General features: G+C 45.3%; 1 protein-coding gene across 1 annotated transcript in view; it reads left to right on the plus strand.

Annotated features, from left to right (window-relative positions):
- Nucleotides 1-27,591, plus strand: part of ANOS1 (anosmin 1) — a 426,084-nt gene that overhangs the window by 59,611 nt on the left and 338,882 nt on the right. The window contains exon 2 of the mRNA XM_069640752.1: nt 26,805-26,852. Within this exon, the coding sequence (XP_069496853.1) occupies nt 26,805-26,852 (48 nt within the window). The remainder of the gene's footprint in view (nt 1-26,804; nt 26,853-27,591) is intronic.

Below are 27,591 nucleotides of genomic sequence, written 5' to 3' on the forward strand. Positions count from 1 at the left end.
CAAACTCAATCGCTCGTCTCACAAGAAGACATCGCGGAGGCCTTCCCCAAGCTCTGCGTGGGGCTAGGAAAACTACAGGGACCCCCCATCCGGCTCCACATTGACCCCAACGTGCGTCCAGTGCCGCAACATCCCAGAAGGGTCGGATTCCACCTTCAGGAGACAGTTTCGGAGGCGCTCCAGCAACTGCTCCGCGACGACATTATTGAACCGGCGACGGGGCCGACGCCGTGGGTGTCCCCCCTTGTGGTGGTACCCAAGGAAGGGGGTAAGATCCGCTTGTGTGTGGACATGCGGGTGGCCAACACGGCGATTCAACGGGAGCGACACCCGGGACCATGTATTGAGGACATGATTGTGCTGCTGAACAGTGCCCAAATGTTCTCCAAACTGGACTTAAATCAGGGATACCATCAGCTGGAGCTCCACCCTGATTCCCGGCCCATAACCACGTTTGCGACACACGATGGGCTCTTTAGATACCGGAGGCTGAACTTTGGAATCTCATCTGCCGCTGAGATCTTCCAGGAAACTATACGCCAGATCATCCGACCTATCAAGGGGGCTCTCAATTACAGCGACGACATTCTCGTCTTTGGATCGTCCAAGGAATCCCATGACAGGGCTCTACACGACACATGCGAAGCCCTTCAGAGTGCCGGCCTCACGCTCAACATATCAAAATGCCGGTTCAGCAGAACAAAACTCAAGTTCTTTGGACATATCTTCTCCAAGGACGGCATGCTGCCTGACCCTGAGAAGGTCGAGACGATCACCAACCTCGCCGAGCCCCGACAAGTGGCGGACGTCCGCTCGTTCCTTGGCATGGCAGGATACTGTGCGAGGTACATCCCCCACTATGCCTCCATCACAGACCCGCTGAGGAAACTGCTACAGAAGGAGTCGCCGTTTGAATGGACACAGGCCTGCCAACAGGCTTTCGCGGACATCAAGCAAGCCCTCGCCGAGGCTCATCGCCTCGCATATTTTAACCCACAGTGGCACACCGAGGTGGTAGTCGACGCCAGCCCCGTAGGCCTCGGCGCCATTCTGGCCCAAACCAGTGGCGCGGATGTTAACCCCAGACACGTGATTGCATACGCGAGCCGAGCGCTATCAACACCTGAACTAGCCTACTCCCAAGCCGAGAAGGAGAGCTTGGCAGCCGTCTGGGCGTGTGAGCATTTTCATAACTTTATAATCGGAAAGAAGTTTACGCTGATCACCGATCATCAGGCACTCCTCTCATTGTTTGGGAACCCGCATACCAAGATGCCACCGAGGATCGAGAGGTGGGGCATCCGCCTCCAGGAATATGATTACGATATCGTACACCGCCCGGGGGGCGACCTTAACCCCGCTGACTACCTCTCCCGACACCCAGTAGGGGCCCCGCTGGCACGGAAGGGTGACGTTGCGTATGTGCAATATGTGGCGGCTCAGGCGCTGCCCCCGGCACTATCACTTGAAAGGGTAGCGGCCGCATCGGCAGCCGATCCCACGACAGCCCTGGCGATCAGCCTCACGACGGCCAACAAGTGGAAAGATCACCAGAGAGCCACCCTAGCTCACCCGGGCGTGAACAAGCAAGAAATCGAACGGCTAGCCAGGGTCCATGGTGAACTGGCGGTAAAGGACGATAACATTCTGCTCAGAGGGTGCAGGATCGTCATCCCTGCCACACTCAGGAGCGAGGTGGTCAGCATAGCGCACGAAGGTCACAGGGGAGCGGAGAACACAAAGAAGCAGCTCAGATGCCATGTGTGGTTCCCCTTCCTGGACGCAGCTGTGGACGAGTGGGTGAAGAACTGCCACGCCTGTCAGTGCACAGCCCCTGCAGAACGTCCGCCCCCGCTCCAACACACTCAAATACCTGAGCACCCATGGGAACGAGTAGCCATGGATTTTTACGGGCCCACTGAAGCGGGCGACTACATTCTGCTCTTCGTGGATGAACACTCAAGATTCCCGATTGCCAAGAGAGTCAGTTCCACAGCGTTCTCTCAAGTTGCGGCAACGATAGAAGAGGTCTTTAGTGAGTGGGGGATCCCCAAGTGGGTCAAATCCGACAACGGACCACCGTTCTGTGGACACGAATTTGGGACATTGGCAGAGCACCTGGGGTTCAGGCACATGAAGATCACACCACGTCACCCCCAGGCTAATGGAATGGCGGAGCGATTTATGGGATCGATTAAGAAGACCATTCAGAGGGCACGGCTGGACGCCGTTGATACACACCAAGCGCTATGCCGCTTGTTAAGAGACTACAGGAACACTCCTCACGAGGTCACAAATAAGACGCCTGCAGAGCTCATGTTCAGATATGTGGTGCGAACTCGCATCCCGAGGAGTACGGTGCAGGCTGAGCCGGCCGACCAAGATCTGCTCCAGAGAGATGCGGTGGCAAAAGAGGTTGCGAGGCGTCGCACCGATGCACGAAGAGGAGCGGTGCTGCCGGAGCTCCAGGTGGGAGACGAAGTCCTGGTACAGCAGCCGGCAAGCAGGAAGACAGACCCGCGGTTTGCTCCAAGCCCCATGAGGATTGTTGCCATGAAAGGCACGATGGTGACGGCGGAAGATGAGAACAGGACCATCACCAGAAACTGTCAGCAGTTCAGGCCATATACAAGGAGAGAGCCCACGGAAGGAACCCAAAGGGCACTTTCACCGGAACCACGGATGCCGAGGGATGATGAGTGGTTTCCCCCGGAAGGGGACCCCTGGGACATGGCCCAGAGTGAAGTGATTGAAGAGGAGCCTGATCTGGGGACTCGAGGTGAGAGGCCGAGACGGCTCATAAAGAAGCCGATGAGACTTGTTGAAGAGTGTTGAGTTATTTGTTGAGACACAGCGTGTCAAGTTGATGTTTGGACATATTGTCCGGGGGTAGTGTTACCCGGGACTCAAGGGGTTAACGCTCGTGAGCCCCCTCCGTTGGAAAGGCAGAGTTTGACTGGGCAAGGGGGTTATGGGGCACGTGCGCTGCGAGTGCCAGAGCCAGTTTGGTTGTGAAAGAATAAAGAAGTTCCTCTTATCTCTCCGTGTGTGCGTCCTTCATTTGGGCCTAGATCCCTAGGCAACAGACGGCTCAATAAATAACTCGCCAGCGTGTCGGTGACACCTCGAGTGACTGCGAATGTGTCGCTGACATGTGTTCTGGCTGTGTCTCGGCGGTATGAGTCAAGCCTTTTTATAGGCCCTCTTCATTAGGCAGTTGTCAGGCCATCCATCTAGTGTGAGGCTGATGTGTGCCTCATTGAACGCTGAAGATCTGAAGACCTGGAATTATTTATTTCTCGGTTTTATTAGGCGCGAACAGAACACGAGTACAAGCGAGTAATAAAAGTACTAGAACAATAATAATAATGCTAACAATATAAACCAATGAAAACCGTTAAAAGCAGAATGGTATAAAGAAAAGGAGAAAGGAACGTGGAAAACGCCGCACAAAATGGCATAATGTTTTCGCTCTGTCCCCATATTGGAAACACTATCTATCAAACATGTCTCGACTTCAGGTTCTTAATCGGCTGTTTCCAAATCCTGGATTCAAAAGCAGTCTCTCAATTTCTTCTTCTCAAGAGTCAAAACATCAGTGATTTGTCTTAGACAGGAAAGGCATTTGATTCCAGAGAAAGATGGAAGATGGAGGGGAAGTCCTATTTTTAGTGCAAGCTTCTTTTTGCCACTGGAGAATCGTATAACAGATTAGATGCCTGCTCAGAAGACCTCTAGTGTCAGCTAAAATATGTAGTTTATTAGCTAAATAGTTAGGCAGGCCATGGGGACCTGCCTTGTAAATTCAGCATGCCAGCTTGGAACCAACACAATGCTTTAGTGGCAACAAATGGAGTTGCCACACTAAGGGGGTCAGATGTTCCAACTTTATGCCTCCCCCAACATAGGCCTGGTTGCCTCTTAGAGGACCACCGTCAGAGGGAATAGGGCGGAGGCAGGCAAACCAGTCAACACTGAGTTCCCAGAATCGAACTGGGACACCACAAACACCTGACCCAAGATCCGAAAATCAGGACATAGCAAGAGGGATTTATTGCAGGAATCAATTGAAAGTTGAAGGATTTAACAATCTACATCACATGCAGGCTCATTGTGAGATTTACGACCAGCTGCAAACCCAAGGGTTAACTGAGAAGGGGCTCAGTGGGACAATTTCCATCCTCTGCCAACTCCTGCATTTGCACTGGCATCCTACCTTTTACGCAGCAAAGAAAAGAAACTCTCTCTTGGATGAGTTCTATTTTAAGAAATGCCAGACCAGTTCCACAGCACAGACATTCTCTCCACACAAACACCTCCAGGTAGAGCTGGGTGTCATTAGCTAACTGGTGTGCAGAGATGCAAACCAGTTCCCTCGACGGCTCAGTGTACAGATGAACTAATATGGGACAAGAGGCCGGTGCAGACATGGCGCTTCCCACAAGGGGTGTTGCTAGGTCTGGAAAAGATCTGGGGCTATGCTAATTTTTGGGACTGTCGGGACGGGGGGCCAGCCAGTCTTTTTGGTTGTAACCCCTGAGCTTCCATACAGGGCTACAACCAACAGACCCGGGGCTATAGCCCCCTCAGCCCTCCCACCCCCAGCAACGCCTCTGCTTCCCACACTGAATAGCTGAGAATGACCTGTCAGGAAGCAGGCAAACCAGGCAAGCACCACCCCTTCCTAGCACCCTGAAATTAATCTGATGCTCCAGGATTTCAGGCAGTACCTCATGTTCGATAATGTTGAGAGAGGCATCAAAACCAAAATAGAAACACCTTTGACATCCAGCACAGAAATTTAATTGTCCAGCACCACCTAATTGACATGGTGCTTGGAATTGGGCAGCATTGACATATGGAATTGATTGTAAAGAAACAACTGACTGCAAGGCACAACCGTAAACGGCCCATAATGTACGGGACAGCTCGGATTAGGAGAAACCTTTTAAATAAAGGGGGGTAGCCTGTAAATTTGCATGAATTGAGGGCCACTGTCTGACGCAATGAGTCAGTAATAATGCTGTAAATAAGGTATCATTTACATAGGGCCCAATTCATGGAAAAGTGCGCAGAAATCCTGCAACACTGCAAGCCGAGTACGTTACTGCGCGAGCCTGCCTGCAGACATTTTTCTGCACGCTCCGCGTATTCATGAAATTGTTTGCGCAAAGTAACCTTATATGCTAGTTGCAGCTGTAACACTCACGACACGACCTGCGCAAATCAAAAACACCCATGAACAGCTACATTTCAGTGCTCCCCGGGTGCGAATACATGCACCCTCAAAACAGTGTGTGTGGTCCCCCACAAGCAGGCCTGCAACTCAGGGCCCCTGCGCAGTATCCTCTGTAACTGTTCCCAACAGCATGCATACAATTCATCATAACTCGGGTAAAACTCAGATAATTTGCGTGCAAACCCCTCTAAACTGTTCCTGCACCCTGCTACACTGCATACGAACACCCCTAAGTTAGATCGCAACCCTGGCTATGTGCGTGCACCCCTAAATCCGAGACTCGATCTTACCTCTGTGCAGTGATTCCTATGTGCAAGTGTCTGTACGCCTACCTTCTGGTGGCAGACAGTATGTGTGCTTTGCTTGGCTGGAGGTTACTCGGTCTGATCTTTGAATACGTATTGTTCCGCGTGATGGTGGGTGCGCAATGGACTGCCTGCGGCCTGTCCCTCGTAATGCCCACTTTTTCACATGTTCTTCCCCTTTTTCGGTGTTCCGCCCTCTTACCCACCCTCTGTGCAAGCCACGCCCACACTCTGCATGGTGTATCACACAAGGCACTCGTCCGCTCGCAGGGGTATTCAGGGCTGCCGCGAAATCCATGCAAATGAAGGAAAATCCCACACATTCGATTCCATGGATCTACAAACAGGATTAGGCACACAAGTTCCCCATTTTCTGTGCAAATAATTCCATGAATCGGGTCCAAAGCGTTTTTGCCAAAGCGCTGTACATGGAGTATATTTAAATACAATTATCACCCAACTGAAGTTTGTACACATTTATCAACCTCGGAAGGATGAAAGGCTGTGTTGGCCTTGCCGGGATGCAAACCTGCAACTCGAAGTACACATACACATTGTAACAGTGAGAGCTCAACCTGGTGAGCTATCTTACTTGCCCTTATCGGCCTAAATGCTCACATAAAGCAGACAAGGTACTTATAACATGCTGTAGCGTTAACGCCTCGATAGCTTTCAAAGTGGGCTTCACCTGGGTCATGATATCACACTGTTCTGCGGAAGAAACACTGCTGAAAGCCTGCCAGGAGGTGTTATAATGAAGGTTTCTAATTAGGGTACAAGTGTCTAAGATACAACCTTTTTATTCCTGTAAATCTGACGTTATCACTTTGGAAGATGAGCATTACATTTTAATGGCAATAAAACTCTTTCTCTGAGACTAAAATCTTTCCCTTGATTTTGTAATCCTAGTATTGTCCCAATTCAATGCTTTAGGATATGATTTGATAGGTTATTTATAATGCGCTTAATACACAGAGGTTTCTAAGCGCGGTACTAATAGTACTAAATAGTACTAAATAGTCAGAAAACATCAGTGATTTGTTTTAGATGAAGTGCCTTCACAATATTCCTAGTGATATCCCCATATCTCACGGTCACAGCTTGAAATTCGTCTGGATAGTCAATCCAATTTTCTAGCAAATCTTTCAAATATTTTTTAAAAATCTCAGCAAGGTACCGCACCGTGCACATAATCCTGTTGTGTAGATATTTTCGCACCGAGCCCTATTGCTCTGTGCCAGATTCTAGAGTGAAACGTCTTTCTGCAGTGCGGCAGAGAGGGGGTGTAAGCAGAAGTTGGGGATGTGTGCTGCTTTCAAGTGCCTGTTGAGACTGAGTGCTGTGAAAAAGGCCAGTGGAATGCATTGACGTGAAAGTCTTATTTAGGAAATACACTGAGGGTGGGCAAACAGGGTGTGGCACTGCATGCGCCTTAACATCAGAAACCTGAAGCACTATACAAAGATACAATTCTACACTGCAGCTGGTAAGATAGCTCAGTGGGTTATATGCTCACTGGTGTGATCTGTAGATCGCAGGTTCGAATCCTGGCAACGTCAACTCGGCCATTCATCCTTTTTGAGGTCAGTCAAATGAGTACCAACTTCGGTTGGGTAATAATAATTGTGTGTATAATGTTCTATGTAAAGCACTTTGTAAACAAGTTCCATTTACATGACAAGTTATTATTTTAAGCGTTTGATTGGCCTGATACAAAGATTTGGCTCGTTCAGGAGGTCTAGGTTAGATTGCAGTCACTGCTGTGTGTTGGAGGCTATAGGAAAATAGAACATCTGTTTTGACCCCACAGTTATGTTTTTTTGAATTTTCATGAAAACTGACGGGTGTAGGCGTAATCCCATTTTGAACCAGGCTCATCTAGAATTGTATGACACTGTTTGCAGTGCATTCATTGGGAAGGCAGGGTGACTCAGGCAGTGGGAGCTTGCCAAAACGACAAAAACATTTTTTATTTTGGGGTGTGACCTAAGAAGTGTCTGCTCCAGCATGGACAGCATAAATGAGCAACTTGGTACCCCTTAACTGCTGCTCCTTTATGCATTCTTCTGTAAAATGGAGAAACATAAATGATGAGTGCCATATGTGATAATGATAACGATGTGCTATTTATATAGCGCCTTAATCCAAAGCACTTTACAGAGCACACATTTGCATACAATATCACCCAAACGAAATTGGTACTCATTTATCGACCTCGGAAGGATGAAAGGCTGAGTTGGCCTTTGCCGGGATTCAAACCTGTGACCTGCAGATTATGCTCAGATCGCAGCAGGGAGCGCTCAACCTGCTGAGATATCTTACCAGCTGTAAATACAGGAGTGGCCTAAGCAGCAAATTTGAGTTTTTCATCTATTAAAAAATCTACCTGACATCAAAAGGAGACACATATATACAAAACTGTGTTTGATACAAAACATATATTGGATATATTAACATATATTAATTTCAAAATGTTGATAACATTACATGGTTAACAAGAATGAAGTTAAAATTTGCAAATCTGGTTTGCTGACCTAAAAGTCAAAGGCTCCTCTGCCCCACCCTCCTGGCCACAGTCGAAGTTTGGTCTTCCTCTGTGCCCCCTGTGTACCTGGGGCCAGATTCCAGAAACTTTGCACCGGTGCAAGTGCAATTTTGCATGATAATAGCACTAGGGCAAAGTTTGCACTTGGGCAAAAACCTTTTTTTTCAATGCATTTTTGTGCCATAGCAGTTTGCCATAAGGCCAACATGGGATGATGTTCGCACTAGGGCAAAGTTTGCACTGGTGCAAAAATGCATTGAAAGTATATGGGCCTGATTTAAGGAATGTTTAGCGCGGTTCAAAGTGACTTTGCACTGTCAACCAACACCCTGATTTACAGAACAGTGCAAACTGTTTTTTTGTTGTGCAAAGTCGCTTTGCACTGAAAATGTTGTCATTGCACCGTGCTCAATGGGCCCAATCCATGGTGCAAAGAGTACTTTTTCAGAGCAAAGTGGCTTTGCACTGCAAAAATACACTTTGCACTGTTCTGCAAATCAGGTGGTTGGCAGTGCAAAGTCACTTTGCAGCGCGCTAAAAATTTGATAAATCGGGCGCTAAGTTTCTTGCACTAATGGCAATTTTTGACCTATTTAATTTGCTGATACCATGCAACATTGCACTTACCCTGGTGAAAAGGATTTCCAAAGTGGTCCCAATTTTTTCATAACGTGCAAAATTGTGCTTGCACTGGTGCAAAGTTTATGAAATCTGGCCCTAGATTGGTAAACTTCCTAGAGCTGGTTCACTTTGCACTACAGGAACTCTGAAATGTCTGGGGGCCACCCTAACTTTAACCACCATAGGAAACAGATAATAACTGTAAGGACCAAGCAGTTTGCAGTGTAATCTAGCTTTGCATGTATTAGGGTTGAACAATTGGAATATAGGCTTGTCCCTTTCTATATGAGTGCTATGGTTCCTACGTTCTTTCTCATATGTAATACCGATGGGCCTTCAAAACTCTGGCATCTACGCTCTGTGCGCGAATGCAAAGCGAGGATCGATGAGAGCCAACCAATACACCGGGCCCGATTCATGGAATATTTGCCCAATTCAAAGTGACTTTGCACTGCTGAAAAGTGACTTTGTACTGCAAAAATGACTATGCAATGACTTTGCCCTGTCTTTGCACGGCTCCATGAATCAGGGTTTGCGTTGGCAGTGCAAAATCACTTTTCAGCAGTGCAAATTCACTTTGAACCGGCCAAATATTCAATGAATCAGGCCCACTGTTTTTTTGTTGTTTTGTCTGCAAGCCACCGGCTCGTCAGTCAGCATTTCTTTAATTATTTGTGATTTGTATTGCGCCAGCTGCAATCAGGTGGCAGCCATTTTACCTCCCAGGTGCATGGCTTATTGTTACGTTCCAAGTTATATGTTGTTTTTTGCAAGGTTTTATGCATGTACAGTAAGCTCTGACTCGACAGATAGCTGTAATGTAAACTGCATGTTGTATAACCAGGTGTGGTGTATCTGAGCCTGTTTGGCTCTGTAAGGAACAATGGGCTGTTTCATTTGGATAGGATCTGATTTTGCCTTGACATGTGTCTGGCCGCAGGTGTTCGCCTGCACTGAGGATGGCAGCCATTTTGAGTTTGGAAAGCAGTGGGCTACAGCAGCATATTGTTTAAGGCTGCACATGCCATTTGGGAGACATCCTTCTTTGTGGACGTTCACTGTGGGGCACCTCCAGCGTCACCCCGAATGTTGGTCATGAATTGAGTATGGAAAACGCGCGCGTCTGAATCCTGCCATGAAAGGTGATGGACTTCCGCTGTCCGTTTGCACCTATTTTTTATGCTTTAGCACAACATAATTAGCTAATCTTCATATGGTCTCAAAGAAAACTGCTCAAACAGAAGCAACGTTTTAAAAATATTTAATTGAATAGTGGAACTGACAAAAAAAAACGAATCTTGTTCGCCCCAGCACACCGCCACCCGACCTTCCACCCGTGCCAGCTCAATGTTATCTTTTTTTTTTTTTTGGTTTAAATGACCTTAAGTTAGTAGAGATGATCATCACTCGTAAATTATATGTGGTTGGCCGCAGCTATTTAATTTGGAAGTTTGATGTGACTCCTGTTGGTACCCCAGACTTATTCTTTGGTACCCCTTATGCTGCCTATTGGTCATAGGTCAGAATGACAGCACCAGGTGCATAAGGTAAACTGGGTTCAGTCTGGCTGCGGTTGCCTTTTGTGCTTCTCGCCGCTTTGTCCCTCCACTTTCCTGCTAGAATCCAATGTGAGGCAAGCGTGGCGCCATCTTGAATGGGTTCCATAGGAGGCAATACACAGCCACTATTGCATATGCGTGCTCCCGTATGGCCTGAAACCCTGATCTTATCTTAGGCCCAAAGTGCATGTACCTCAGTACGACTTCCTAGATGTTTCAGATGCTGTTGTCGAACACTTTTCCTGCATCAATTGACAAAGCCAGCGTTCCCCGCCTCCATTTTCTAGCATGCTCCTGAACATTTGGAAGCCATAATAATAAATAAAAAGAAAAATTATAATCTCAGTAGTCATGACTGTGTTTCCCCTTCATAAAGCCAGTCTGTCCTTTCCCCATTACTCCACTTAATGCTCCTTCCATTCGCATCGCCCAGAGCCGTGTCTCGGTGCTCAAATTAATCAGGAGGATAGGCCTCTAATTTGCTCATTGTTCCACGTCCCTCCCTGGCTTGAGTATCACAGAGAGATGAACTACTTGACACACTTGCACCAGCTCATGCAGTCCTCATACAGTTCCCTCAGGATTGTATTGGTAATTGGTTATTTATAATGCGCTTAATACCCAGAGGTTTCTAAGCGCGGACCCCCGGATCGAACCTGTGTCGCACCATGTCGTCTTGTTTCCAAGGCGAGCGCATTGCCCCTGAGCTATCCTCCCGAGACATCCCCACAGTTTCCATTGCTATGTGGCATTCCACAGGATAGTCATCAATTTCAGGTAACTTCCTGGTGTTGATAAACATTATCACCATGTTGATTCCTTCCTCCGTCAGTTGCATGTCCAGTAGCTCTCTCTCAGGGGCATGGAGCTTGGGTATGTCCAGATGCCCTAGATATTTGTCCACCATTGTTACATCTGTCTCATTCTTGATGTGGAGATCTTTGCAAAATAACAAGAATGTGTGGCCTATCCCTGAAACAGTGTTTCTTTGAAACACAAATTACTTGATGTATAAGCGCCATACAAATGCACAATAAATAAATAAATTGATGCCACTGTGTACCTATTCTGCTTTTGCTGGACCTTGCAGGCCTGGACTATACTGCATTTATCTCCTTGTGTCCCAGTAGTTTTTGCTGCACCTACACAACATGCAATCTGCCTTCTAGAATAGTGCTTGTTCTCTCCCTACTTGACCCTTTCAAATGTCTTCTCTAATTAAGTGTTACCGGGAGTGGTCGAAGTGTAAGACAATTTAGTAGTGGAACTATGTTTCCTACTGGCCTGCTCCTGCTCCCCACAAACCCCATCATCACGCCCCCTCCAATGCACAACACAAATCCCCAAACACATGCGTCCGCTGTTTAAGGGAACGTTCAATGCAGTGCACTGAAGTACAATTTTCAACTTCTTCCTACACTTTTAGATTAAAACGAAACCATTCCGGAACGGTTTATTTTTTAAATAAAAGTATAGGAACAGAAGAACTTAATAAAGAAAAGTAGAGGAGCACCGCTCCAGCCCACTTCGAGCAATGGTTTCCAGGGTTTTTGATAGATTTGCTTTCTAATACTTTTAAATGCCATTTCCAAATGTTGCTTCTTTTTCATCCAGGAGGAAGGAACAATGAATATCCCTAACAGAGGTGCTTTGAGTGCTTGCCACACGGTGGGGAAGTTACAAACCAAGACTCTGTTGTGATTGTCAGACTGTTAAATGTCCCCCTGCAGCGAATGCCCAAACTGTGGCCTCTGCCAAAAAACACATTCTTGCTCCACAGGCTAGGTGAGTACTTACTGCTTCTCCGTCCAAGGTTGCGCACCAGCGGTGCATGGTCAATAAGGTGCCTGCTTCCTATCGGATAGTGGGACACATCCTTAGTCCAGGACTTTGAGCAGAGAAGGAAATCTGTTCTCCACAGACCCGTGAAAGGAATCTCTAGTCTCTCTTGAAAGGATTCACCAGGTGTTATATGTCTAGTAGGCCCATATATTCTTTCAGGCTCTACGAAGCTCTCCTATCTCGTTTTTGGTGTTTGACCCCTGATTTGTGTTCCAATTGAGTAGGAGGTCAGGAGCAAGATTGCAGTCCCTACCAAGTATTGCCAGGATGTCTTGCTATGGACACCACATTGGAAAATGCATGGATGACAGGAGAAGAGTTCACATGTTGTATATGTATGTTCCATAGCAGCAATCTCTGAGTGCTAATGGAGACAATACCAGTGGCAGATGTCTGCGATCCAGGCCCTTCAGCTTTCATCCTCTCGTAACCTGGATGCTTATCACTCTACACAATGTGTAGAAATAGCTGTGATATGCATTTCCTGCCCGCTGGTTTACTGTCTTACTGCAGGGGTGCACCTGTAGTAGTTCCTCTGTCCACCCTTATTGCCCATCAAAGGTCCACCCCCATTCTGATCATTACTATGAAATATGGGGGTGAACCTTCAGCCCTCTGTCCTGGTGCATCAGGTTGTGCTGGAAGGCACCTTCTTCCTAAGTGAGCCCACTCCATCACGCGGCTGCGTGTTACGTGGCATGCATGATGAGTTGTCCAGAAGCCACCATCTGGAGAGTAGGACCCATCAAGCGTGAGATTGCTTTCACATTCACAGAAGAGTGTGCTCAACTGCAAGTCCCCTGACAACTCTTACTGCCACCACCAACCATCACAATCCCTTGTGATCCCCTGTCCTTATAGGATTTAATAAAATAGGCAAGCATGCTAATTAGAATGAATAAACCTACTTAATAAAAAGCCCCCAGACCTTTACCTCAGAAGTAATAATGCCATCTTCAGCAAAACCAGAAGCTAGCTTAAAAGACCCCAAGCTTGTAACTGGGAAATGGGCCATATAACTGTATCTATTAGTCATGTTGCGGGTGCAGGGCATGAGGAAGGAGCGGGAGGGGAGAGAGGGTTTACTTGTTATTGTTACTATCAATATTATTATTACTATTGTTATCACTATCAATATGATAATTAATTACTATTAGGTAGTTAGTTATTAGTACCCGGCAAGCAGTTGTAACAATGCTACAGCGCCCGAGATTGGCTGGAATGCGGGCGTTACTAGCCTGTGAATCCCTACCCACAGCGGGTTTCCGTGCCGATCTTTCTACTTCCATGAACCAATGTATTTTTAGGGCTGCCATGGAAAGGAGAGACTTGACTACTTGTTGTCCCTTCTCTCCTTTCCATTGCATCCTGCTTATTTGTTCATTTTTTAAAAACTTTTTTCAATGGCTGCCATGAAAGGGAGAACAGACTTTGCTTCCCCTTCCATGGCAGCCATTTATGTTCCAGTTGCGAAATACTGGAGCGTCTCTCAACTGAACAAAGTTGCTTTTAGTACCCCGGTCCAATAGCCTGGGGTACTAATAGCAATAAGCCTCCTGCCGGGGGGGGATTACAACACCGGGTATTACCCAGGGCCTTTGTTAACGTAACTGTGGGCCCAGGGCACTTCCTGACATGGTAATGCCCCCGGCTCAGGGCTTATTGCTTAATTATTAAATTCTAAATACTTTATTATGGAATCTATTTCATCTAATGCCAGATCCTGTGGTTTGGGTTGTTAATTGGCAAACTAGTTTACACTCCTTTAAAAGTTATTTAAAATGCGTTTCAAGGTTATTTTTGCTGAAGCTGACATTTATTTGTTTTAAATTATGCATCATTTTAGCAAGATCACAATGATGAAGTTATTCTCAAAGTATTGAGATTGCGATGGTCTAAATAATAATATATTCGATGTATCTCTTGGCGGCTCTGTTACAAATTCTAACAAGTATTGTTCCACTTGTAGCTATTTTAAAAGCTACATCATCTGGAATGCTGTAGATGGAATCACTTTGTTCCTTTTGTCCAAGTGATTTACAGCATGGTGCGTGTTAGAAAGCTTTTGATTGAGACGTGTGATTGACGGTTCACATAAAATTGATATCCTGCATCATTCTGTATTTTTACATTCTGTGGCTGGGCTTTTATGCTATTGATTGCCGAGTCTTCTTGTGGCATCAGCGGTTAAAGAGAGGTATTATGTGACCAGCAGGTGGATAGCCCATCGGCTAAGCCCTTAATACTGACATAGGGCAAGCCTGTGCTTAGTATTTTTGAATTCCAACAGGGCCAAACCAGCCCTACATGCTCTTCGGATCAATACACTGAATATTATTATTATTATTATTAGCTAATAACAGCAGTTATTTCAGCTCTCGGAAGCGGCTGGGAAATGTCACAAATCAGCCTGACATGCTCCATTGAATATGATTATATTGGCTAATAACTGCTGTTATCACTATACAAACACATCTAATCCTTAACCTTGTTATTTATTTATTAAGGGGATTTATAACGTGCTAGATTGCACTGTAACCACCTCGAAGTGCTGAGACGGGGTTCAATACATACATTGGCTAAGAGTACTAGCACACATTCATGAGAAGTGATACAACATGCACACTATAAACACAGAATTGATGGAAATTCACAGAAACACACAAGGATGACAAACGTGTGGAACCATCCTTAATGTTGTAATCAGACACAAGGTATTTTACATATGCCACGGATATAGTGTTGCTCGAGAGGTCAGCCGATGGAGAAGCCAGAAGGTGGGAGCTAGGAATATTTTACAAATGGCACATCATACTAAATATGCTATGTTATTAAGTATTTATACTGCACCCATCACCACCAAATAAAATACAACATATAGGCATACAGAATATCAGCCCACAAAATAATGTTGAAAATGTACATATAAGGATATAGATACTTGCAAGGATGGGAAGCATAAGGAGCCATACTTGGGGCTTTGCAATCAGGGACAGGAAATGACCTGGGGAGACTACAAAGTCATATACCTGTCTGTAGCATAAGTATGGTCTTGTACATTCTGTGAGTTGGAGAGGAGAATGTTCACAGGATGGAGAGAGTGAGTGAGAATGAGCGAGAGAGAGAGAGTGTGTGAGTGAAAAGGAGTGAGCATGACAGTGGGTCTCATTATGAGTATGCCGGTCCGGTAACAACAGTGCCGGTAAACTACCGGCACCGTTGTTATTGGACCGGCATACTCCGAATTCTGCGTGTGGGTGCCTTCCCGCCCGCCAGGTGTGACCCGGCGGGCAGAATGGCACCCGCTCGCAGACCTTGATGGTAGCACCGGCACCATTATGAATGGTGCCGGTGCTCCCGCCCTCCACATTCACATAGCGCCTGGGTCATAATGAGGCCCAAAGTGTTTAATGGCGCCGTAAAAGGCTGCAGCGCCATTAAACACTTAGCGCCTAATTACGAGGTCCCTTTGCGGGACCCGACCTTTAAAGGCTGGTTTTACCAGCCGTTAAAGTAGGGACCCGCAAAGGGACCTTGGTGCTAATTACGGTACCGTAATTTGCGGTACCGTAATTAGCGCCTTTCCCATTCCCATTGAGCCCTATGGGGCAAGAATGGGAATGGGGAAGGGTCATGGCGGCATGGGGAATTACCGCCCCACCAACCTCGGAATGGGGTGGTAAATCCCCATTCACCCATGGCGGACTCCGGCATGGACCATGGTGCTAATAGCACCATGGTTTAGTGCCGGAGTCCTAATGAGGCCCATTGAGTCCAATGGGACTCGAATGGGGAGTAATTTTTTCCAGTGCCCGGCAATGGGGAATTACCGGGACCGTATTACTGGCTGTAATACCAGGCACCAGAAAAAATATGACTCCGGCATAGCCATGCCGTTTTTACCGACACGGCTACCGCTGGGGTCATAATTTGGAGGGGGAATGAGCGAGAGAGTATGAGGGACAGATAGTTTATTCAAGACCAGACTGTTTATTAATTATGCATTGTTTCATTGGTGATGAGTTGTGCCTCTAGGTAGTTGTTGACAGGCCCTCTGTACCACATTCAACTTCCTAAGGTATGTCACAAACATCTGATGGCAGGGAAATCACTGGTTTAATTGTGTCCAATAACGTGGCAGTTTGCAAACTGTGTTTGGGGGTGTGACTGAAAATAATTCAGAGTGGGAAAGTATGAGACAACAAAAAAACAGTCCCTATTTATTAAAGATTGTCTTCTTGGAAAAAAGGGTACTTTTGCTATTTCACAAAATAAGTCTACATTCTGTCATGGCCGTGAGCTCATTGTAACATTGGGGCACAGGCCATAAGTATGGGAGAGACTGCACAACATGAAGCGTCGCCCTATTGGTGCTCAGTGACTACAATTATGTTGGGTGCTTTGGAAGAGCTGTAGGGTTGGCACAATTTGCTTGCTCCTTATGGTGTAGTCTGAATGTGCCCCATGGGTCTTTATTTTGAATTTATATATGTGTTTTGTTTGCAAGGGGGCGAGAGCTTTAATAAGAAATGCTGCCCAAGATGGCAACAACAGAGAGCAGTGGCATTCTTGCGCGGGGGCTTTATCGAATGTGGAGACGAAGTTGATAGGTTGACAAACGGGCAGAGAAGGAGCAGATTCACACGAGGACTTTGAATGGGGCACCACACACGTGCAACATAGATCATAAACGTCATACATATTATAGGGTTCATTTAATAAGGGTTATTGTGCCAAAGTAAGGCGTGAAAGCAATGAATAAGCTGTGCATGACTTTTTCACGCTCCAGCAGATTTGCAATGCTTTTGGAGAAGGAGCAGGCGACCACAAATTGATTCATACATTTCTGCTATTCATTCCTTTTACTTCAAATGCCTAAGGTTTTTTGCCACGTGTTCAGAAAAATGTTGCCAAGAAAGAAATATGTAATCATGTATTTGCAAAAAGCATTGTGACAAGAACTTCAATTGCTACATACTTTAGATGATGTACATCTAATGGCACACACTTCTAGTTGGTCATTTAATAGTGCACTATTGTACATCACATTTCTATTTTCATCTGTTCATCTAACAAACTGATTAAAATGATGAATACAGTCATTTGATCCTCATATATTCAATTTGATTTGGCTTTTGTATAAATATAGAAAGAAATACTCTTGTATCTTTACACATACATGTTACAGTAAAGTCTAATTCCACACATACAAGCAGACTCACTCACACAACAACATACATCCATATTACATTAAGTTTCCACTAAACACAAATGAAACAAATCAGTTGTTACAAACATCAGATATGTTTTCGTAAATGTAAAATTCAAAACCAATTTCCAAAATGTATTTTTAAACTCAAAGTACATTTCCAAAGTCCATTATTTCCTCATCTACATCCCCCAAGCGATTTCCACATAAGTGTCTTCAAGATGTAACAACGACCCTGTCCCCTGTCTTTTTCAGTGGAACAACTCCAAATGGTCCTTATTGTTTTCTGTGTAATTTTAACAGAGTAGTGTATCTCCATTTGGATACAATACATTATTTAACACGTAGAAAGACACTGAATTACTTGACGTGAATTATGCATGCATTTAAATCACAGTTCATATTTCCACGAATATCAAATCATGTATTAACCTTGCTAAATCCTCTTTAAGTGTACCATTACTCTGTTCAAATATATGTATCTCAAGTCATGAAAAAACAATCAAATCAAATTCTCCATAGGTGCAGGCCAACCAGGTGCAAATGACCTGGTTGGATACACCGAAACAATTTAAATGAGGCCTATTTTCTAATGAATTCAGAGCTCTGAGTATAGCAGCATACACCCACAACATAGGAAACACCCCTGTGTTTTACATATCTTTGCCATATCAAAGTTCTGTACGTTCTGTATAAAATGAAGTTGCACATCAACCCTCATATTGTTTGTTTAAAAATGTATAATCACTATTTCATAATTCAATTGAATGACTTAGTAGAACTATTGTCCTAGTTCAACCATGATGTTATTCATATGGCTCCCACGTGGTAATTCCTCTATACACTAGTCACTGTGTCTATTCCTAAAATATATGCAATATAATTCCCAATTTCCATCCACGACTTAACAAAGGCAAATAAACAGATTTCTAATCTGCTAAAAAATACTTTAAGATACCACCCAATACGTATTTCACATCATTCTGCTGTTTCCTTATATCAGGATTAAAGTTCACTGTGGAATTACTATATAGATATAGGTTCCTTTCTAACCATACTGACCTTGTCTGTAAATCAGGATATACTTCAGTTGTTCATATAAGTGTCACAGGTTTCCCCCCTTCTCACCCATCTGTGTTTTTTTGTTCGAGTTCTTCAATGAAGTCTTCTTTCGCACCGTTTGGGTCTTGTATTAACCTGTGCGTGGGTCCTCTGTTTCCAGCGTGCGGTTTGTGTCCCGTCTCCAGGGAGCGTTCAGATGTCCAGGAAAAAAGTCCAGGAAATGGCGAGGAGCGCACTCGGAAGGCGAGTGCGAAGGAAATCCAGGAATGCAACGTGAGGACAAAAAGGGGAGGATGAAGGAGGAGGAAAATTAGGGGACCGGGAGCCAGGAATCAGTGGAAATCGCTGTACGAACTACGGCAGCACATGTCTGACTACTGCAAGCGGTAGCGTTGAGACGCGCAGAGCCGCGGGGGCGTGTCTGCTTTGTAGAACGCAGAGCATACAACGAGGAAACGTGCAAACAGCGTTTCATGTTCAGCGGCCATGTTGGGAGTACTGCTGGGTTCAGTCCCTTATGGGTCAGGGACCACGAAGTCCAGAAGGGACGCGTCCGGTGGTTCATGACAGCATGCCTCCTCCGAAACCCAGTTCCTCCGGGTTTACCCGGGTGTATAAGGTGGTACCTTCGGAGTAGTCTGGGGGCATTTATGTTTGAGACTGGTTCCCAGGTGCGTTCACTGGGAGGGTACCCTTTCCACTCGACCAGATACTGTAGCTGACCACGTCTGTACCTGGAGTCACATATTCTGGACACTTCGTATTCTAATTGATCATTGACAACCACAGGGGTAGATCTTGGAGCCATCCGGGAGGACTGGATGTATGGTTTCAACAGAGAACTGTGAAAAACTGGGTGGATCCTCTTCCAGGATTCTGGTAGTTTGAGTCGGAAGGCCACTGGGTAACGATTTCCTTTATGGAAAAGGGCCATAGTACCGGGGAGCCAACCTATTTGGTCGTAAGTGTCGAGGCAGTAGTTTCGAGGATAGCCAAACCTTATCACCCACTGCGTATGAAGGCCCTGGTCTTCTTTTGGAATCCGCATAATGCTTGGTGTTTGTTCGGACCTTTTTGAGGTATTCTTTGAATTCTCTGTGTACGTTGATGAGGGTTTCAATCCAGGAGTCAGCTGTAGGAACTGGGGTAGGATGTGGGAGTATGGATGGTAGAACTGAAGGGTGGAATCCTTGGCTACAGAAAAAGGGGCTGGTTTTGACAGCCGAATGGTCCGAATTATTGTATGCAAATTCAGCCACGGGTATTAGAAGTGACCAATCAACCTGGACCTTGGTGGCAAAACAGCAAAGATATTGCTCCAGGGTTTGGTTCACGCGTTCAGTAGCTCCATTGGTCTGTGGATGATAACCTGAGGAGAGGGCACGTTGGATTCCTAGTATACGACATAAGTGTTTCCAGAACTGAGATATGTACTGAGGTCCTCTGTCAGATATGATCTTGGAGAGTAGTCCATGAAGTCGGAATATATGTTCCAGGAAGATTCCAGCGAGTTCAGAGGAGCATGGTAATTTATATAAGGGTGTGAATTGAGCCATGTGAGTGAATAAATCAATGGTAGCCATGATAGTTGTGTACCCCCTGGAAGGTGGTAGTTCCACAATAAAGTCCATAGCGATTAATTCCCAAGGTCTTGTTGGCAGCGCTGGTTGGAGCAGGAGACCCTCCGGTTTCTTGTTATCATGCTTATTTTGAGTGCAGACTGCACAGGTTTGGATGTAATGCTGGACGTCAACTTTCATTTTTGGCCACCAAAACTGTATTTGTATTAAACGGAGAGTGTTGGTGATGCCACAGTATCCTGAATGAAGGGTGTCATGACATAGGCTATGATCCTTTGTCGCAGTCTCTGCGTGGGGATGACCAGACCATTATCCTTGAACAAATATCTGTCCTTTGTTTTGAGATTCCATCGATTCTTCCCAGTAAACTCCTTCCAGATACCAGAGGACTGGGTTTGAATCCGAATGTCTTCCAGGAGACTAATTGCTTGGGCAACAAATATTTTGTGGGGAAACATCTTTGGGAAGGATCGGTCTTCAAATATTTCATAGTCGGGACGTCGGGATAAGGCGTCAGCAATTATATTGTGTGTTCCAGGAACATGATGGATTTGAAACTGGTACTGGGCAAAGAAGAAGGCCCAATGGGCTTGACGACTGTTCCTACATTCCAGGGTTTGCAGAACTTGAAGATTCTGATGGTCCGTGCGGATCTGATCAGGATGTTTCGCTCCCAGGAGTAGATGATGCCAGTCTGTGAAGGCTTGACGGATGGCTAATAGTTCCTTTTCCAGAACAGAATAGTGTGTTTCGCTAGGAGTCAGGGTGCGTGAAAGATAGGCAATGGGGTGTTCTAATTTGTCATAAAATTCCTGTTTAGGACTACCCCGATGGCGTAGTTAGAGGCATCCGTTTCTACTACGAAGGGTCGATCAATGTCAGGTTGAGCCAAGATGGGGGCTTGTGTAAACTCTGACTTCAATCGTTGAAACGCCTCATCTTGGTCTGCTGTCCAGTGAAAGGGAGTATCCTTCTTCAACAATGTAATGATCGGTTGTACTATCTCCGAAAAGGAAGGTATGAATTTTCGGTAGAAGTTGGCAAGCCCCAGGAAGGATTGAATCTGTTTCTCAGTAGTTGGAACAGGCCAGGATAGAATGGAGTCTACTTTCGAGCGGTCCATTCCAATTCCTTCTGGGCTAAGGACAAATCCGACATAGTGAACAGTAGACACATGGAAAAGGCATTTCTCAGGTTTAGCCAGGAGCTTATGTTCACGTAAACGCTGTAAGACTGCTTTAACATGTTCTTCATACTTCAGATGTTCCTTGGAGTATATCAGTATATCGTCCAGGTAAACTATGACGAAGAGGAACAGCATATCGGAGAACACCCGGTCCATAAAACGTTGGAAGACCACTGGGGCATTTGCGAGTCCGAAGGGCATAACCAAGTATTCAAAATGACTAAAGGGTGTTCTAAAGGCTGTTTTCCATTCATCACCCTCCTTTATACAGATCAGATGGTAGGCACGTCTGAGATCTAATTTTGTGAACACTACAGCTCCTCTCACCGCTTCCAGGATATCCGTGATCAAGGGCAATGGGTAGCGGTCCTTGAGGGTGCATTGATTAAGACCCCAATAATCAAGGCAAGACCTATGCTCCTTGGTATCTTTCTTGGGAACAAAAAACAACGAAGCTCCCGCCGGGGATTTGGATGGTCGTATAGTGCCATTTTCCAGGTTGGTATCCAAGTATTCTCGGAGGGCTCTTTTCTCTGGTTCTGATAGAATGAACATCCTTCCAAAGGGAATCACTGCTGAGGGTTCAGTATCAATAGCGCAGTCTTCAGGTCTGTGAGGGGGTAGGGCCTGAACTATGGCAGTCGAGAACACATCAGTGTAATCCTGATAGGCCCTGGGAACCTGGATGATATTTGAGACTGTGAATGGATCTTGCTAGTCTGTTCGCGTATCTTCAGAGGATCTTGACGAGGAATCCAGGGATAGACAGTGGGACATACAGTGTTCTGAACCAAGAAACAAGGATCCTGCCACCCAGTTGATGTAGGGGTTGTGCTTCTGTAACCAGGGCATACCCAGTACCATTGGATAATGGGCAGATCTTATGATGTCAAATTTGATCTTCTCTTGAATGGTGGTTTATAGAAAGCACGATCTCTTTGGTTTGCAGGGTTTTGTGTCCTGAAGAAAGAGGTCTTCCATCGATCGCCTCTACAGGTTGCATGATGTCTCGTGTCTCATAAGGGATGTGGTGGTTAGTGACCCAATCATGATCTATGAATATCCCTATGGCCCCACAATCCACTAATGCCAGAATGGGATAAGCTTCTTTCTTGCAAGGCGATAGAAAGGCCTGCAGAATCACAAGATTGTTTTGTCCAACAGAGTTCAAGGAAGGAATAGATGTGGAGCAAACATCTTTCTCCCGAAGCTGTGCTCCATCTAGGATCGGGAGCTGGCATTTCCTGAACGCCGTGGAGGGGCTAAAGGACATTCTCTCACAAGCTGTTTATCAGAGGTACAGTACATGCACAGCCCGGTGTGAATCTGTCGCATCCTTTCTTGCAGAGTTATGGGCCCGCGAAAGGCTCCTAGTTGCATGGGCTCTGGGTCTGTGGTCGGGGAAGGAGCGGGCTTAGGTCTAGAGGAAGGTTCTGTAAAGGTCTTTTGGTAGGGCATTTTCGTCGTCTTCTATTCCGCCTTCCTTTCTTGGGTATGAAAGTCTATTCGTAAAGAGAGGTCCATGAGAGCCTGGAAGGAACCTGGGCGAGCTACCCTGGCTAGCTCATCTTTTATCTCTTCTTTCAGCCCTCTTCAAAAGAGGGTAAAACAGGCCTCAGATAACCAGTCTGCTTCCTTGGCCAGTTGCTTAAAGCGTGTTACATAGGTAAGCATATCCTGGGATCCTTGTTGGAAGTCCAATAAGCTTTCTTGGGCACTGTAAACCTGTTCTGGGCGGTCAAACATGGTCTTTAGCACCCGCACAAAACCATCATAGTCATCCAGGAGGGCATCACCCGAATTAACTAAGGGCGTTGCCCAAGTTAATGCATTCCTGGAAAGATGTGAATCATAAAGCCCACCTTTGCCCTGGGGGTGGAGAAGTAGTAGGGCTTAAAGGTAAAGTGCACTAAACACGAATCGAGGAAACCACGAAGGTTCTTTGAGCCATCCTATTTATCCACCACTCCGCCCAGCAACACACTTTCCTTGGTTGCGGAATCACGTGACAGGACTAGTTGTTTCAATGCAGCATTCTCTGCCTTAAGATTCTAAACTTCTGTTGTTAACTCCTGCATGCCGCGCATGAGGTCTTGAACTGCAGCCTCCATGTCTGTAACTGTATCAGTTTGTTGGCGTCTCAATCTGTCACAGGTTTCCCCCCTTCTCACCTGTCTGTGTTTGTTCGAATTCTTTGATGAAGTCTTCTTTTGCACCGTTCGCCGCTTGTATAACCCTGTGCGTGGGTCCGCGGTTTCCAGTGTGCGGTTCGTGTCCCGTCTCCAGGGAGCGTTCAGATGTCCAGGAAAAAAGTCCAGGAAATGGCGATGAGTGCACTTGGAAGGCGAGTGCGAAGGAAATCCAGGAATGCAAGGAGAGGACAAAAAGGGAAGGATGACGGAGGAGGAAAATTAGGGGACCGGGAGCCAGGAATCAGTGGAAATCGCTGTACGAACTACGGCAGCACATGTCTGACTACTGCAAGCGGTAGCGTTGAGACGCGCAGAGCCGCGGGGCTGTGTCTTCTTTGTAGAATGCAGAGCGTACAATGCGTATACTGGCAAACAGCGTTTCACATTCAGCGGCCATGTTGGGAGTACTGCTGAGTTCAGTCCCCTATGGGTCAGGGACCACGAAGTCCAGAAGGGACACGTCCGGTGGTTCATGACAATAGGTCCCATAAACAAGAATAATTTCTCTTCTAAACCAAATACTACCCCTAGATTGTTAAGAAGATTATTTCCTTGTAATGGAACAAAATGCTCCAGTAATCATAAAATTATCTTGTACCCATGTGTGTGATTTCTACAGAGTTAACTCTTTCTTACATATTCTAACCACGCTTGTGGAATTAAAGCCCGACCCCTTACTCGTAATACTAACATCCTTCTTTCTTAGGGTAGCATCATCATGTTCTCTAGATAAGGTCCTGGGATTTGATCTTTTGCCCAGGAAGTAAACCTAGGTCTGTGTGCAGGAGTCTATTTTCAGATACATAAAAAAGGAAAAAACTGAAAAGATAATGCATATATACATGTTCCACATCTGTGAACAAGCCACATCTTCAGAGATGAGTGAATGGATTCAAAGTAATACAGTCCAGTCACATTTCTCACAAAGGCAATGGGTTGTGTATCAAACATTTAATTATGCAATCTGCTTCTTTTAAATCACTTATTCTCTATTTCTGTGATCCCTTATTAATTTTTACATATCCCAGAAATAACCATTTAAAGTAATTTTTCTTGTGTCATCAAGCAATATAGTGATCTACTATGGGTGCATTCAACTGGCCCGGTCAGTATCCCAATTGTGGAAAGCTTTTGTAACCTGGATAAGAGAGAGAGTGGATAAAGGAGGATAAAGCTCTGACAGGCGAACTCATCACATAAAAAAGGAGTCTGAGATTCATACACAAGAAGGACATATCAGGAGTAGAGGGATACCCTGGCAGGAGAGTAAACCAGGGGTGAGAAGTGAAGTGACATCCTTGCAGGAGAGTAAACCAGGCGGCCAAAGAGAGATTTGGAGCAAATGGGGAGGACCCACACCCTTTTAAAGAAATTAACAAGACAACTACTTATATCCTGGCAGAAGACTACACCAGTAGTTAAAGGTGGATCAAGTGTCAAAGGTTGAACAACCATAAAGAAGGTGTTTGTTTGATAAACGGACAAAAGAAGATTCATGCCCTTTTGGGACCCAGTCAAATTGTGAGAAATAGAGATTTTTAACTGCAAGAAGGACTCTAGTGGAAGGGAAACCCCTTTCCTGGTAGTACATTGTTTTATTCTTATGTTCTGCACCTTTAACCCTTATGTTGAGGACGTTTGAAACATGATGCAAGTATATAGCATACCAGAGTATCACAATGCACATTATATTGAGTTTTTAGAGTCGAAGGGTCAGATTAGAATTTTCGGACACTGGGCCGATAACCCTCTTTTGTTTAACCTTCCAGACACAGACAGTCCTTTGTTTTGTTGAGGAAGGGAAACCCCTCTTAGATTTAGGGTTAAATAGGATTTTCTTCAACCATTCATATTATGTGCTGGAAATAAAAGTCCATAGCAACCAACAAACATGCCAATGGGCCTCATTATAAGTTTGCCGGTCTGGGAAGTACGGTACCAGTAAGCATGCCGGTACTGTAGTTCCCAGACTGGCAAACTATGAGTTGTGCTCGCAGGTGCCTTTCTGCCCGCCAGGTCGGACCTGGCGGGCAGAAAGACACCCGTGAGCACAGCAGGTTGGATGCACCAGCACCGTTATAAATGGTGCCAGTGAATTCAACCTCCTTTAGTGGAGCATCTTTTTTCAGGCACCCGCAAATAGGCAATTACCGGGCCTGGCAGGGCTGTAATGACCCGGTAATTGCCCATTTGCGGGCACCAGAAAAAAAATTGCACCAGCGGCAGCTGTGCCTCTATTACAGGCACGGCTACCGCCGATATCATAATGAGGCCCATATTGTCTGAATCTTACTCTTGACTCCTTACAATATGTAACTTCCTTATCAAAGCCACCGATATCCTTTTGTAATTTATTCAATGTATTTAGTCATGTTCTTTGTTTTTGTACTCAAGTAATTTATTAACCTGATCCAGATTAGACTGTATCTCAGGAATTACATTATTCTCTTGAACCCTATGTTGAGCCACTTCAGTTTCTTCCTGAAGTTTAAGGGAACATCTCTGTGCAATTGTAATGGTATGGCCATTCAATCCTGACTGCATTTAGAAAGAATATGGCCAAAACCTACATTGTATTGGTCCTCTTCCCAGAAAAAAGAAGAGACTTCTTTTTATTTGTAACCCTACTGAAGGAATACTTTGAGTTGTTCCTTAAGTAATTGGCCGTGCTATTCAGCCCTAAATGACTTTTTCTTAAGTTGTAAAAGTGATTGAGTTTCAGTCTTCCATTAATATTAGCTTGCTAGGTCACATTGCCAAAACGGGGATTTTCATGCAAGTATAAAATGAATGGCTTCCTATGCAATCTACCTGCGCTTAATACCATAAGCCAATCCATAGATATCAATTGTAAATGTCATCTGCAATGCATAATTTGCAGATGGAAGTTACCTTTTCTTAGGATTTCACGTGTTTTGTACTTTGTTTTTCCAAAAGTATAAATGTGCATGCAGGGGACTGAGCAGCAAGTGGGTGCTGTTGATTCTGGTTCCTTGCATGCAATTTGCACTTTTCACAACATGCCCCCTTATGTACATATTTAGATATTATTTGCATCATGTACCTTTACTTATACACCAGGGTGAGATGCTGGTGGGGGGGGGGAGAGTGGGGGCTCGGGGGAGATAGCACAATTGTGGGCCTCCAGTGCTCTTCTCTGAATAGAGGTGCTTTGAGGACTGTTTTGAAGGCTCAGAAAGAAGCTCTTTGATAAATATTAATATTTCAATTCTATGAACATTCGAAGCTCCTTTGTAGATTTGGATGATGTGCAACACGAGTCTCGGGTAACAGACTTGAGGATTTGTGTCGCATAGGGGCTGTAGTACACGTGTCTCAATGAGTTGCTTCGAACATGAGAAGACGAGCAAACTAATCCAGGTCGTTAAATGTCTCTGTGCATCCCACATTCCTAAATGTATGACACGCTTTATTAAATCTCGGCTATTTCTTTTCTCTTGCAGTACAATGGCTCTTTGGTTTGGTGCCAGAATCACAAACAGTGCTCGAAGGTATGTGCCCCATTTCTTCCAATTCTCTGCGAATTCGAAATGCTCCTTTTTTCAAAGGACTGATCCATTGAAAAGTTTTGAGAAAGCTATTCAATATTCCTGCTTCGAAAGGGGTGTCAATCATACAGCAGAAAGAAATATGCAGGCTCCTTTTTTCTTCATCTTTAAAAATGTATTGCTGGTGCCGGCGCCTTTTGATTTGTGAGTTCAATATGGCACAAAGGAGATTTTTGACACTGCGCTTTTTTGTCTTCTGCGGCTTTGCTATGCATCCAGGCTGTCTCATTCTCTTGTGACATTTAATGCTCAACATCATTCAGCATTTCATTGACAAATAACAGGAGCAGCAGGTTGCACCATCTCCCTGACCGCTGTTTTTTTGTCCTCCGCCGTACAACACACACATAAGCTATATCCGATTGGCTCTTGACTCCTCTGCACTGAAATCATTGTTAAGAGGCTGGCCGAAAGCATATGAGAAGCGTGGGGAGAGGGATAGATGGTATCACCCAAACTGACCTTTTACAATTGAACTTTTGCACAATTGACCTAATTATGGTGGTCCTAATTGACCTTCTGCACAATTGACCTTTATATTATTTAGTTATTTTATATATGTATTGTGTTGGTTTTGGATTATAAATAATATAAGGGGATTGGGCGGGGGGTTGCAGGGGGTTTTGGATAGGGTGAGTGGGTTGCGGGGTGGTTTCCCCCTGCATATATCTCCTAATTGACC

Source organism: Ambystoma mexicanum, chromosome 7q (genome assembly GCF_040938575.1).
Source record: "Ambystoma mexicanum isolate Mex_15411 chromosome 7q, UKY_AmexF1_1, whole genome shotgun sequence".
NCBI classification, from domain to species: Eukaryota; Metazoa; Chordata; class Amphibia; order Caudata; family Ambystomatidae; genus Ambystoma; species Ambystoma mexicanum.